The sequence below is a fragment of the Chenopodium album genome, chromosome 6 (genome assembly GCF_948465745.1).
Source record: "Chenopodium album chromosome 6, dcCheAlbu1.1, whole genome shotgun sequence".
NCBI classification, from domain to species: domain Eukaryota; kingdom Viridiplantae; phylum Streptophyta; class Magnoliopsida; order Caryophyllales; family Amaranthaceae; genus Chenopodium; species Chenopodium album.
Window position 1 is genome coordinate 5,705,699 of NC_137839.1, and position 14,938 is coordinate 5,720,636.

General features: G+C 33.3%; 4 protein-coding genes across 4 annotated transcripts in view; 3 read left to right on the top strand and 1 right to left on the bottom strand.

Moving 5' to 3' along the window:
* LOC145635719 (codeine O-demethylase-like) overlaps positions 1-14,938 on the top strand; it is a 64,386-nt gene that overhangs the window by 23,718 nt on the left and 25,730 nt on the right. The window lies entirely within an intron of this gene.
* On the top strand, positions 523-3,149 carry LOC145636563 (uncharacterized). Its single transcript, XM_081688142.1, has 2 exons — positions 523-1,810; positions 1,867-3,149. The coding sequence occupies exons 1-2, from the start codon at positions 523-525 to the stop codon at positions 3,147-3,149; spliced, it is 2,571 nt and encodes an 856-aa protein (XP_081544268.1).
* LOC145634395 (uncharacterized) lies at positions 3,366-5,277 on the top strand. Its single transcript, XM_081685816.1, has 7 exons — positions 3,366-3,500; positions 3,667-3,813; positions 3,922-4,023; positions 4,122-4,190; positions 4,294-4,444; positions 4,529-4,733; positions 4,824-5,277. The coding sequence occupies exons 1-7, from the start codon at positions 3,448-3,450 to the stop codon at positions 4,925-4,927; spliced, it is 831 nt and encodes a 276-aa protein (XP_081541942.1). The 5' UTR covers positions 3,366-3,447; the 3' UTR covers positions 4,928-5,277.
* LOC145634394 (protein LATERAL BRANCHING OXIDOREDUCTASE 1-like) lies at positions 11,189-13,321 on the bottom strand. The gene is made up of 4 exons (XM_081685815.1): positions 12,848-13,321; positions 12,161-12,408; positions 11,719-12,046; positions 11,189-11,585 (listed from the first exon to the last, which is right to left on the bottom strand). Exons 1-4 carry the CDS (start codon positions 13,082-13,084, stop codon positions 11,343-11,345), a joined length of 1,056 nt encoding a protein of 351 aa, XP_081541941.1. The 5' UTR covers positions 13,085-13,321; the 3' UTR covers positions 11,189-11,342.

The window sequence follows — 14,938 nt, forward strand, 5'->3', positions numbered from 1 at the left end:
AGTTTCATTAATAAATATTTTTTTTTTTTAAAAAAAGAAATAAAATTAAGGACACATCATGAGATGACACGTGTCATTGCTGGTGTGTCGTTTAGTATATAGTTATTGATTGATTTTTTAACACTCCAACTACCCTCACATACCTTTTATTTTATTTAAGTCAATTAAATTGCCTAATATGCCAGTAAAATTATAATACTTATTAAAAAATATGGAGGGAATAAAATATTATAAATACGTTAATTTATGGACCGTTATAGACTTTATATATGAGCTTAGGCAATTTGAGAGCAACTCAGAATTTACGGAATTTTGGTACATTTAGATATTTTTGCTTAATATCTAAATATATGAGCTTAGGCAATTTGAGAGCAACTTAGATATTTACGGAATTTACGGAATTTTGATGATGATAAATCCCCTGGTCCGGATGGTTTCCCTTCAGCTTTCTTTAAAACCTTATGGGATTCGGTTGGAACTTCTGTGGTTTATGCGGTTCAGCATTTCTTTGTCCATGGTTATATGTTGAAAGATTGGAATCGCACTTTTTTAGCTTTACTTCCGAAGGTGGATAATCCAGAACTTATTTCTCGGTTTCGTCCCATAGGGCTCTGTAATGTCATTTATAAGTGTGTGGCGAAGTGTCTTACTTGCCGTCTTCGTCAGGTGTTGCCTAGCCTAGTTGCAGATTTTCATAATGCTTTTGTTCCAGGGCGGCTTCTTTCGGATAATGCCTTGATTGCTCACGAAGTTCTCACTTTTATGAATAAGTCAAAGGCTAAAAAAAAGTTTTTTGCTGCCATCAAGTTGGATATGAATAAGGCTTATGACAGAGTAAACTGGGATTTTCTGTTTCGCCTGCTTCAAGCTTATGGGTTTCCTCCATACTGGATTCACATTATTCGTCAGTGTGTTTCCACAGTATCTTACCAAGTGTTGGTAAATGGTAATCCACTTCCGGCCTTTCATCCTCAATGTGGTCTTCGACAAGGAGATCCCCTGTCCTCCTATTTGTTCGTTCTTTGCATGGAGGTACTTTCTGCTATGATTAGAAAAGCTGAGAGAGCTTCTCTTCTTAAAGGCATTTGCGTTTCTCGTGGTGCTCCGGCGATTTCTCACTTGTTCTTCGCTGATGATTCCCTTTTATTTTTGCAAGTTACTCCTCAGACTTGTGAAAATCTTACAACCCTTTTATCAGAGTTTTGTTCATTGTCGAGACAAGTGATTAATCTTCAGAAGTCGTTTGTGAAATTTAGTCCTAATACTCCTTCGGACTATCGCGATTTTCTTGCTGGTAGCTTGAAGCTTCAGTGCAAGCCTACTCTAGGTTCTTACTTGGGTTTACCAGTGGAACTAGGTCGCAGTAAAGTTGCAGATTTTAATTTCCTACTTGATAAGGTGGTTCAGCGCTTGTCTGCTTTGGCTTCTTTGGGTCTATCTTCTGCAGCAAAATTGGTTGTTATCAACTCTGTTCTAGTTGCTTCTTTTAATCATATTCTCTCAGTGTTTAAAGTGCCTTTGTCTATTTGCACCAAGGTGGATAGTCTTTTGGCTCGCTTTTGGTGGAAGTCAGAACCTCATTCTCAGGGATTAGCTTTACGATCAAATGCGATTCTGCATCTCCCAAAAGGATTGGGAGGTTTAGGTATTCGTCACCTTCATTCGTTTAACTCGGTGATGTTGGCTCGGCAGTGTTGGCGCATTCATCATCATCCCCAGCTTCTTGTTTCCAGAATTTTTTCGGCGCGGTATCCTTCTCTACATCTGTTACAGACTCGGAGAATTCCTGGCTCTTCTTGGGGATGTCAAGGTCTTTTGCAAGGCTTGTCGGTTCTGGCTAAGGGTGTTTCTTGAAAGTTGGTTCAGGTTCTCAGGTCCGCATTCTTCAAGATTCTTGGGTTCCTGGGGACTCAATTTCATTCCGAGGTAATTGTGAGACGCCTCTTCCGTCTCATGTTTCTTTTATCATTAATCCGCGTTCATACGCGTGGGATACTTCTCGGGTTTATCAGTTGTTTGATTCCTCAACAGCTAGCCGTATTTTGGCTTTAGAACGTCCGAGTAGACCAATGGACGATTTCGTTTACTGGAAATATTCAAAGGACGGGGTATTTTCTATTAAATCAGCCTACGCTATGTTGTTAAGAAATCCAGACTACTCTGCTGGGGTTTCAGCCTTCCCTTCTTCATGGTGGAAGGTTTTCTGGAGTCTTCCCCTCTTGCCAAATCTGCATCTATTCTGCTGGAAGCTTCTTAATAATGCATTACCTCTCACTGGTATATTACATCAACACGGGATTTCAGTGGATACCACTTGTGTTCTTTGTCTGGGAAATCACGAATCGGTTGAACATCTTTTTAGAGATTGTCCTTTGGTTCGGGAAGTCTGGGTGACTGCTCCTCTTATTGCGTCACTTCAAGTTCGTCGAGACATTACTTTCTCTGCTTGGTTTGTTGAGATGGTTTTGGATTTACGACGAAATAAGTCTTGGGAAATTTTGGTCAACTTGGTCTCTTTTCTTTGGGCCATTTGGATTGCTCGCAATCACAAAATCTTTCGTCAGGCTGTTATTTCTTCTAATTTTGTTTGTCATATAATGCAGGAACGGGTTTCTCGTAGTCTTGAGGCTGACGATTTTAAGTCTGCTATTCGATCAGTGGGGATGGCTTCTACTGCCCTTCGACATCATGTTTCTTCGTCATGTCTGTTACAAGGCTCATCGGATTCAAATGCTGATATCTGCCTTGTGTTGGATGGTGCTTATACTCTTCATGACCATACTGCAGGGGCAGGTTGGGTTTTTAGATCTTCGGATTCAGACATTGTACTTGGTGGTGGTTGTAGAGCCTTCACTTCGTCCTCGGCTTTTCAGTCTGAGTTGCAGACCTGTTTGTGGGCTCTTAAGGCGACTGATCGTTGTGGTTTTAGGCGTTTGCTTATCTACACAGATTGCTCAACTTTGTTAACTTTCCTTACAAATAAGAGATGTCAGGATATCTCTTGCTTATGGTTGCTTCAAGATATAAAGGTTATCCTTACTCGGTTTTTATTCTGCGAAGTTCGGAAAGTTCCTCGTCAGTGGGTGGCTCCAGCTCATTGGTTGACATCTCAAGCTCGTCAACGTCGTGTGTTGTTATGGTCCTTCTAGTTTTTCTTTCTTCTTTTGTTTTTTTATTTCTAAGCTCGTCTTGTCAAAAAAAAAAAAAAAAAAAAAAAAAGATATTTTTGCTTAGCGGTCATAGGCCTTAGCCCACTTGGGTCACAAGTCGAAAAGATCTTGAATCCGTAAAGCCCATATACTGTTTTCATTAAAAGGAAAACTCATACGTTTAAGGGTTTATATGTTATCCCCTTTTGTTAATCTATTGAAAAAAAATACTACGTAAAAAAAATTATTGAAAACCAGAAAAAATATAAATCGATTGGAGGAAGAGGAGTCAGATCGGATGAATAAGCAGTTGAAGACAGAGACAGAATCTGAGATAATTAACAAACAAGGGTTGGTTTATAGCTATTTTATTTATTTATTTTTGTCATGATAAAATTTACTGGAATCGTTTTAATGATCTGAATTTTAATTTTTGTATTTGTAACAGTTATACTATATATATATTTTTATATATATAAATTATGTTAATTTAATTGAATTGGGATTTTTTTCCCAGTGCAATCATCGACTACGGCGACGATTCTTCTGATGATTATGATTCTGAGGCGTATAAAGTTGAATATGATGATGATTCTGACTTTTGTTGTGGTATATGTGAAGACGAGTCAGACGTCGAGGAATTAGACTATGATTATATTGCAAAGTGCGTATTTTTCAAATCAATTTATATCTTTTAATCTAATTTATCTTTATCATTGAAATTGTGAATTGAATTGAATTGAATTGAATTGAATTGAATGATATTTTGTAGCGGAAGGCCTCATTGTTTTCTTACTTGGGGTGAAGAGACTGATTCCGACGTAATACTTCCTGCACTCTGTACGCCCCAGATCTGTGTTATTTTCTTGGATGGGTGTGTTTTTTTTTTCTTCTTAATATTAAATTACTGTTATAATTGTATAAAAATTAATAATTTATTTATTGAAGTTGAAAATCTTTTGTATTTTGCAGCACTACAGAATACATTCCTATTGATTCAGATAAACCCCTTCCAATGGAGCTGTATAAGGATCACATAATGTATGTTATCATTTTCAATTTTTCATACATATATTTGATCAAATCTTAACATGCTTATTATATCAATTTCACATAATTAGTACTGTGTGGATATCTTTTCCAGTCACGATTTCATTGGAGAAAGTAAAAAAATGTTTGATATTATGACCAAAGACTCTTTCAAGGTCCAAATAGAAGTAGTAGTAAAGAAACCAAATCTGGATCTTGAGCGTCAGATTGCAGGGCTTGCTTTGTCATATTTAAAAAATACACAGGTCTGTTGTTCATGTCCATTGATTTCCTAGTTTGTATTTTGTTTCATATCATTTTACTTTTTTAAAAAAAAAAATCATTGGTAGGATGGTGATTATGAGTATGTGAGAGGTGTTAAAACAAGAGCAGCTTTTTCACAACGCTTTGGGATTCATATGATCTTCATTGCTCATCCACGAGGCGATGATTCTGCTGGAAAACTCTTTTCTGTCCATTTGGCTACTGGTGATCCACCGCTCGTTCTTGATTGTCATATATTTTGCGATATAGATCCACAATGTATACATGAAGGTGATCATTTTGTGTCCTTGCACAAGTATTTCATTCTCTTTACCCTAATCACTAATCTGTTTTGTTGGTTGTTTGTGCCTAATTTTTTAGGGAGACTTCGTCTTCAGGGGAAAAAGGTTCGTTTAAGTAGAACTCAGATAGCATGCAACTACTGTGCTGAAGAATTCAACAAGGACTATCCTTGGTGTCGTTGATTCAATTGAGCTTTACAAATCTTTATTATATGACTATCTATGAATTCTTTGCAAGGTTATCAGGATTTTAATTGTTATGATGCCTAAGTACACTAGAGCATATCGTTATCATACCTACATTAGCATAACAAAAGCTAAAGATGGCGCATGGTTTCGAGCAATTACCTCAACTGGATTAAAATAAGAGCATAAGTAATGACGGGAACCATGAACCATAAACCATAAAGGATGCTTGAATTGAATAAAACTTACAGATAGTACATACATAGAAATAAGAAAGCTAACCTGAAAGCAACCCCATTAAGAAAGAGCTGATTTGAACTTTTGAAGCTCATCTTTAGCTTCTTGTGATCAAGTAAGGATAGAGTAATCAATAAGAGTTGATTCCGTGAAAAATGTGGACGTCTCAACTTGTACGTGTCCCCAATCCAAGCTAATTAAGCTTCTGATGTTGATACTTTTTATTAATTATGGAGTATTAATTATTTCATCTGTTTTTTTTTTTTTTTTTTTTTTTTTTTTTTTTGGTGAAAAGGAGGGGCAAGCCCCTAAGCAATACAAAACCCTTTTTATATACATGCAACACACACTTTTTCACGGTATTTAAGAAAAGTGGGGCTCATGTGATTTAATACAATAATATGAGGGGTAAGACTGTGAGAGGTGGTTTTGAGTATAATTTAGTGGACCATGAGATTAAAATAAGGGAGACAGTACATTTTAGGGTCTGTTCTCTTCCGTTGAAATTCAATTCAATTCAGTTCAATTCAGCTCTTAATTTACGTCTAATGATATTGCTAATGATATAAAGCCAAATTTCATTCTTTTAAGCTCTTATTACGACAACAACAATAATAATAATAATAATCAATAAATAATAATAATAATAATAATAATAACAATAATAATTGAAATAATAATACTAATAATAATAATCAATAAATAATAATAATAATAATAATCAATAAATAATAATAATCAAAATTATTAATAATAATAATAATAATAATAATAATATTAATAATATGTACATTTAAGTTCAGTTCAGCTCAGTTCAGTTCAGTTCAGCTGAGTTCAGTCAATCGGAACAAACCCTTAGTGTGTTGCAACTTGCATTGCAAGTATTGTGAGAGATGCTTCAATTATTGTTTGTGCCTTTTTTTTTAGGGAGACCTCGTCTGCAAGGGAAAAAAGTTCGTTTAAGTAGAAATCTGTTACTCTGTTAGCATGCAAATACTGTGTTGAAGAATTCAACAAGGACTATCCTTGGTGTTGTTGATTCAGTTCACTGGACTCTGAGCTTTACAAATCGTACCAGGTATTGGGCCATAGTTACTCCAAGTCATACAACTCTATCAAACTTCTTTGTTTTTTTTTTCGGTTATACCATCAAACTTTGATTAATTAAAAATCTATATCTATATCTATACTATATATTAAAAAGCGTTCCTTTTAAAGAAACGGTGCCACGTGACACTCATCAACGTATATGACACGTCACTATGCAAAGTACATGTGACACGTAAGCTTGCAACTTCATTTAACAAAATAAATAAATTATGGTTTGATCTAGATTCGAACCCACAACCTGCAACAAATAATGGTTATACAATTACCATCTCAAGATTCTCAACCAACTTTTATTAGTGTTTTAAATTCTACATAATTAACATTATATATTCATTCAAATTAGAGGTTATTAAATTATTTATTCTACACAAAATTATAAAATGAATACATATGAGGTTAAAAAAATAGTAACATTCGAGGCAGTACTCGGATCACGCACTAGCTATACAAACAGTTGAACATAATTTGATGTATGTACTAAAATAACAACCGCTGATGTCATCACTGCCTATGTGTCACTTTTTTATTTAATTTTTTCCCTCCAAAATGCAAAGATGATGTCATATTTATTTCCTTTTTAAACAACCCTATTTAACATAGATTTGAAAATATATTCCATTGAATTTTTAAAATTTGGGTTTTTTACACATATTATGCTATTTAGTTAATTACGAGTTAACAATAGTTGATAATATAATTTAATTGAAATTTCCTAATTAAATATGAAAATTATGCACTTTAGGAAATTGTATATTCATATTTAATTAGAAATTTAACTAGTTTAGTACCCGTGCATTGCACGATGATGATAAATAATAAATAATTTATATTTCTTTTATATCTTTTGTTGTTCATAAATTTTAACATGACTTGGCTCGCTTTTTTATAAATAAAAATAAAGTATGTTTTATGGAGTATATATATAACATTTACATAATCCTTTTTTTTTTTTTTTTTTTTTTTTTTTTATAAAATTGTTATTATCTAATACTACATCATAATATTTACTGTATGTTACTAAAAATATACTAAAATGATGGTTAGACAAATAATATTTAATGTTGCATTCTTATATGTTTAGAGTGAAAGTTAAAGAAACAATATCTATATGAACTATATCTACTAAATATTGTTTTATTGGGAATATCCAAAAGTAGTATGGAGCATACAACAATATTGATGCCAATATATTCTCAGAGCTTTTTATGTTATTTTGTTTTAAAGATGTGTTATTTCATTTAATATGTTGGAGTACCATGAGAATAGTACTCCACTAGTACCTAATACTAATTGCTTGATCCTAGTTTTTTTTTTTTTTTTTTTTTTTTTTTTTTTTTTTTTTTTTTATACTAATTGCTTGATCCTAGTTTATAGCAATAAAATGAAAGAACAAAAAAATTACAAAAAAATAAAAAAAAAATGATGACATCATACGTGAATTTGTAGGGAAAATTTTCATGGTTGCTAAATACAACCCTTACTTACTTAACACACCCTCCCAAAAACCCAAATATACCCTTACCATCGCATATTTTCATTCTTTCGTTGCTTTCCTCTATATCAACCTAAAACCCCAAAATCATCAATTTTATAATCATCAGTTCATAATCCGTTGCCCCAATTCAATTTGAGAAATTCTGTTAAAAGTTAGTTATCATAAATTGTGACATCATTTTCGCTCGATTTTGGGTACTAATTTTTCATTGTTGTGGTAAAGCTAAACTTTACAATCTCCCTCATTTTTGCTGCTCTAATTTTTCTTAAGGGTTTTTTCTGGATTTTTTGCGTTCGAGTTTGAGAATTTTGGGGGTTTAAGTATTCAATTGCACAGTTATTAAATAGTGTTAGTTTCATTTTCTTTTTTAAAAAAAAAAACTTTTGACATTATCTTCTCTTGATTTCTCTCTTGAATGAACAATTGTAAAAGATATTTTAAATTTGTGTGTTTTCATTCTGTTTTTCAGAATTTTTGATATTTTGCTAGGACTGCATTTTTCGTATAAGATAGTGAAGCATATAAATTTATGAGAAATAATACTCCATAGATTGATTTTATTACATTGAATGAATTGAATTGGGATAATATTTGGTTACAAAAAAGAGTAGGATTTCGTATAACATGGGTAATACGATCATATCTATTTCAGATAACTGCTGTGAATTACTCCATAGATTGCATGTTTTGTATAGTTGGGCTAAAATAAATGAAGCTATTGCATATAGCTGGAATATAATAGATAGTTAGCTTGCATTCTTTGGTTAAGATTGATTTACAAAGTGTCATGAGTGGTCTCCTAATACATCGAAGTACAAGGCATATCTATAATTCTATTTTCAATTTTAATAACTAGTTGTTCATGTTTCATGGTTGGCCATCAATGTTCATCCTCGTACATCCAACGTAACTTTGTTCAACTTGTGTAAAATATAGTATTATATATTGTTAAATTTGTACGAAAAATTGTCTATTGCTTTGTTAGTTCAATATGTATGAAATTTAGTATACTATTTGTTCGATATTTACGAAATAGAGTATATTATTTTAATATGTGCGAAATATAGATATTGATTTTGTTCAATGTGATTGAAATAAAAAAGAGCAGCACGTTTCACTCGTATTACACAAAGTGTACTTGAAAAAAAAATAAACAACAAAATACTTGCATCAATTATGAGTTCTTTTTTTGTCAAAATTATCTTCCATTGCAATCCCAGTTAGTATTTTAAATCGATTTTATACTCATATAAATTTTATAGTTCTTTTAGAATTGACAAAAATAAGGGCTTTTAGAATTGAAAAAAATAAGGGAAAAAGGGTTACGTCAAGTAAATCTAGGTTCACTTTAGAGAATCAATAACATCAGCATTTCAATAGACAAGAATAGTATGTGATTTCTCTCTAAAATCGTCAGCTTTATTCCTTTTACAATTTACATGACAAGAATAGTATTGAAGATTTATATTGAAAATATTTCAATTTACCCCAACTTCAATTTCTACTGGTATGTAATGTTCCAATTTTATTTCTTCTTTCGTCAATTTTTTCTACAGTTATCTTTATCAACTTGATAACCAGTTCACCACAACTCCCCAGCAATAATTATATATAAAAATCCAAGCTTTTGTTCAATTGCTCCTCGTTGGCTGTTAAAATTTCAATTTATGTGCTTTATTATCTGATTCTTGGGATTATTTATCTATTAATTTTATTATTTGGGGTTAAATATGTTGGTAATATTTTAATTTGCACTTCTGCCAATGTTATGTTTTCTTTATATGGTTTTCCTTTGATCCGAATGAACCACAAGGGCATTATAAATTACAATTAGCGGAGTGGGGATTCGAACCCGTGTACACGAGTCCTCAATCTTTGTCGCCGAGCCAAGACTTGGTTGGTTGCTATTGTTCAATGTGAATTCCCCACAAAACTGTTAAGATTATAATTTCAGACATTTGAAAAAATGGGTTAGCATTAATTAGAGTGGGATTTGAGTCATTTGACTTGTAATGAAAATTGAGAGGATGGTAGTGTCTTTGGGACAATTCCTATAAAAGACCTAGGAATACATTTGTGTGTTAAATACACTTTATTGAATGTCATTTGTTAATTGGAACAACCTTTTTGTCATCGTAGGGATAAGGTTGCATACATTTGGACCCATTTGACCCTGCGCAAGGCGGGATTCTTTGTATAGGTGTTGGGATGATGTTGATAGGTTTTTATTCTTAGGTGAGTTTGGTTGGGTTGGGCAGTGTTTGTGGTGTGTGTGTGCCGTGCACGTGCTTGTTACTTTTATGAATGTTCTAAGAGTTTACAATTCCATCAATTTCTTCTTTGGCTTACTTAATATTGCTTTTCTTTCACCAAACAAGTATGCTCTATGGACTGGATGCATTAATTTGTTGTGATGGACTTTGTTTGGAATGTAATGAATATGTTTGTGATTTTGTTAGTCTAATTGACTATATATGTGCTGTTAAATGGCTTTCTAACACGAGCATAATATGATTTTTTTACTATCACGAAAGTGAATGATTGAACATTGGTTACTTAACCCATACTAGTGGCAAAGTGCTTAATTTCAAGTGAACACTGTCTATGTTTTGCTCTCTTGAAGGCTTAGGGTCAATCGTTGGTGCACATGACTAGTTTATGTGTATCAATCAGATTGTAGTTTATCTGTGAATATTGTTTGAGTTGGAAGAAACTTGATGTTTGAAGACCATGGGTTCTTGTTGTGGCTTGCAGGTATCATTGTAATCCAAGGAAAAAGTGTTGTCTGCACGGTGAAAGCAACATCACTCTTTAATTAAGCTTGGATAAGCCCTTGAATTTGAAGAATTAAGAACTGTACAAAAAGCCATCTGTTGAATTGGTGTTATTTTCATGCCTGCCCAAGCTCTTGGTTTTATTCATCATCTGGTATGTTTACTACTTACTTAGCTCGCTGTATGTTTTATATGTCAAAATCTGTTCAGTTTTATCAGTTTTGAAGTCTTAAAAACTATTGTCAGGAGTGGCATCTGCACCCTTTGTTTAGTTTTCTCTATCTATGCTTTTGCTTTCTAATGTCTAATGACTCAATTTAGAGCTCAGTGACTAGATTAGAATGATTTGATATAGTATTTCTGTGATTATGTTTGAGTTTCACCTGAATCTTAATTGATAGCTAGGGTTAGTCTTGTGACTTGTGGCCATCATTGTAATATAGATTCTATTACTCAGACAGTCTGACTTGGTTATTAGTGTTGGATTCTATTCCTGTCGTGTCCTTGTGTCAAACTTGACAAAGTTATGCAATTTTCGAATGTTTATTCTAAAGTGTCTAGTAATCACATCCATGTCAGAATATCAAGCATTTGACATGAGTTCTTGTGTCTGGTAATAGTCTTATATCCATCAATTTGTGTATCATAAAAGCAAACACACAGTTTTATAAAATACTGACAGAATTCGAATTCAACTTTAAAAAGTGTGATCATACAGAATTCAATAAATATCAATTCCAAAACTGAACTGAGTCAATATGAAATACGTTTTTACTCAGAAACACTTGTTTTGACACTAAAGCTTCAGCGCATCTATTGTTCTGCGCCCTTGTGCATAGCTCTCAAAGAACATCTGCCTAAACTCATGGATGTTGAACCTTTTATAGTTTTGTTGCTGATGAACACTGACCAATTCACTGACTGGTCCAATTTCCTTTTCATCTTCTGGAGTACAAAATGCGGCCACTGATATCCTGTCTTTTGCAGCGTTTGTTACCACCCTATGTATCACGCTCTTAAATTCCCCATTAGTCATCACCTGCGAAGAGAACATTCTTGGACATTATATAATTCTGACATATTTTATCTTTATCTTCTAGACTTATAAAATGATAAAATTTTCTGTTTTTGGTTTCATGGGACTATTGTCAATTTGCAAAAGCTAGAATTACCTCTCCTAAGTCACCAAAGTTGACAAACAAGGCTCCTGGAATGACTGGTACCCTATACCAGAGATCGTCTTTCAGGACTTGTAGACCTTCGACCTCTTTATCTGGTAAGAGAAATGTCATTGTTGCACCATCCGAATGTGGTTTGAGCCCAAGAACACGCTCAGGGCATGGGCAACGAGGATACAGAGTGATCCTTCCGGTTATTGGTCCTTGCTTCCCTTGATGTTTTAAGAAGCAGTCTTCTTCTAAGTTCAGTGACCTTGCCATTGCCTTATAAAAACCCTCAGTCATTGCTGCTAGCTTATTTGAGTACTCATCTATCATTCCCCTGCCAAATTCACAACCAAGGTCACAATCTATCAATGTTGATCCTTCAGACAACATTGCTCAGAATTCCTGTACATTTTGCACAACAAAAGCACAAATTATCTTAAGAATTTACCCAAATTTCTCCGGCTTTGTTGGCCTGAATTGGAGCTTCCGCTTTTTCTCTGGGTAAAGTGTAAGAAATAGCCTGTCATTCCAATTGATAGTTTGAGCCCCTGCAAAAACTGAATCACTTCCATACCCTTGGAAGACGTCATCTGCTGCAGAACACTTGAGCTTCTCTTCTAGAGGAAGCGCGAAAAATTGTTTAGAAACTTCAATCAACTCTTCAAGGAATGAGTTGTCCATCCCATGATTTATGACCTATAAATACAAATTTCTAATTTGCATCAACTAATTTGTACAAACTCTTGCAATTTACATAATATTTAATCTTATGATTCAAATAATCATTTGTATACTACTGCATGGATCATGATCATCAGTTATATCTTTTTTTATTTTTATTTGTTTAAGAATGAAACTCCTACCAAGTTATTTTGGGTTGTACAAAAGAAATTCAAGTTACATAAAGGTCAATAACGGAAAGAGCCTATAAATTAATCCAGTTCAGATAGGGTCTAGAGGGCTTCAAATGTACTCAGTAAGTCAATATTGCTGTTAATTTCTCATGCTGCATGTAATGATAATTCACCCCCACCCCAACATATAAAAGAATGAAAAAGAGGTTGAAGACAATTTTTTGACTTTTGATTGCTCCTACTTGAATTTAGATCTTTCTCTAGTTGTGATCGTAGCGTACCTGAAAGCAACCCCATTCTGAAAGGGCTGACCGAAGCTTTGCAAGTTCCTGTGTTGAGGAAGAGAGGAGTGAAAAGTCAATGAGCAGATTATCTCTCCACAAATCAGGGGCATCAATGGCTTCAGGGAAACCATCTTTGTGGAGGTATATCTCTGGTATTTCATCACCTTTTTTCGTAATTTCTTGAACTAGCTTTGATGTTAATTCTTCTTTTGTTATGGAAGCTGGTTCTGGCATTGTAGCAGTAGTAGAATTAGTAGTATTACCAATTGAAAAGCGCTTATGGTTGTGGAACTTATTTTCTGGGCTACTCTGTGTTTTTGTGAAACTTGTTATGCAGTATCAGTTTAGTTGGGTAGTCTATTTATCAAGTTAATTAATATCAGCAGGTAAGACAATGACAAAGATGGGGTTATTTTTATATGAATATATAAGTGCCCCTTGCCATATCCTAGCAGTAGATGAAGCTGGCTTTCCCTTATTTAAAGCATTAGACTTTTGACTTTGGTTCTCCTTGTAAAGATGAAGTATAATAATATTAATGATTTTATTTTAGTGGTTTGCTAGTTTTTAAAATTTTAAGTGAAATATTGCATTAAACATGCTTTCCCTTCTTTAGTCTGTGCATGGGTTCGGCTTTGAATACTTATTACCAAAAATTAATTTTATTAGTATTGTGATAATTGTTTAGTGGTTGTTTGATTGACATGTAAAAAATACAAAAGTTGTACTTTATAAGAAATTGAAAAATGGATTAGTTATGTTGACAATAAGAAGTACGATTCATGTATTTTCTGAAAGTGTAACATACATAAGACATAACTGTGCTTGGTAAATTAAACTTATTTACTGCCCATAAAAAACAATGTAAAACTTTACATAAGACTTTTTGATTAATTGAGCTTGACAATTAAGTTTGTGGTCCTTTCCTTTTTAACCAAATCTGGAGTGAACTTCAATTTTTCTCAATCAATTTAGAGTTCCATATTGGGTATACATTATTTAAAGAGAAACAAGGATAGTACTCCATTGTTCTTTTTTTGCCCAAATGAATTTGGCACATTTTTCTCTATGTTTCCTATAGGATAAGAGGTCTTACCTACCCAGAAGAATGATCCTACTGTTCAAGTAACTTAGAAAATACTATGAGTATTTTTTTTTGTCTGGATCTTTTATTTATCAAAGGATAAAAAAAGAAGTCAATGGGAACTTGTAGTGATTTTTTTGTTGATTGTGGCCATCTTTATAATTGTAACATAGTATTGAGTAGGCAAATGAGTCCTCCGAATCAAATTGATTGAGCTCAATACAGTTCATGTCATGTTTGGGTGATGAGTATTTTGGCTTACTTTGGGTTGGTTTTAGTTATATTGATCCCATTCATCTTTTCATTGAGCCAACTTTGGTTCTAAACAAAACCAGGTCATGTATTTAAGGTATTGTTTAGGTCCAGACCAAGTAATCAGGTACAAGTTCTTTTTGTCAAGTGCTTAGGTACATTTTTTTTTTTTGAATAGTAAAATAATTGTTTTCTATACTAGCTTGAATAAGATTTATCATCACTGTTCACAGCTCACAAGTGACTCACACTCACAAATAACTAAATAAGTAATGCCAGTTTGCTCAAATAAGGAAGTGCCCTGTAGCCAACGAATCAACCATCTTGGTCTGCAAAGTTGCCACAATGTTTGATAAATTTACATGTGCATTAATTGTTGCACAAGCCAACACATGTATTTCCTTGCTTCTATCTTCTGTCACTGTTATTACTCCAATTTTTTAATATCTGCATTGAAGTTTGTTTTTGTTTAAAAATTATTTATGCATACACTGATTTTATGACTTAGTTTGCACATAATTATTAGTCTGTCAAGTTTGTTTTGGGTTGAATTTGAGGTAAATTCATTTTCATGTCAGAAAGTTATATCCAAGATCCTACCAATTTATTTCATAAATAAAGACCTTACATATATTGGTGGGTTCTTGTTTGGTTCATTTTAAATGGGCTGAGCATATTTTGAGAATGGGCCTCAATATATGGCCTCATCCTAGCTTCCCTGATATTCAAGAAGTGATGCAGGCCCAATTAGG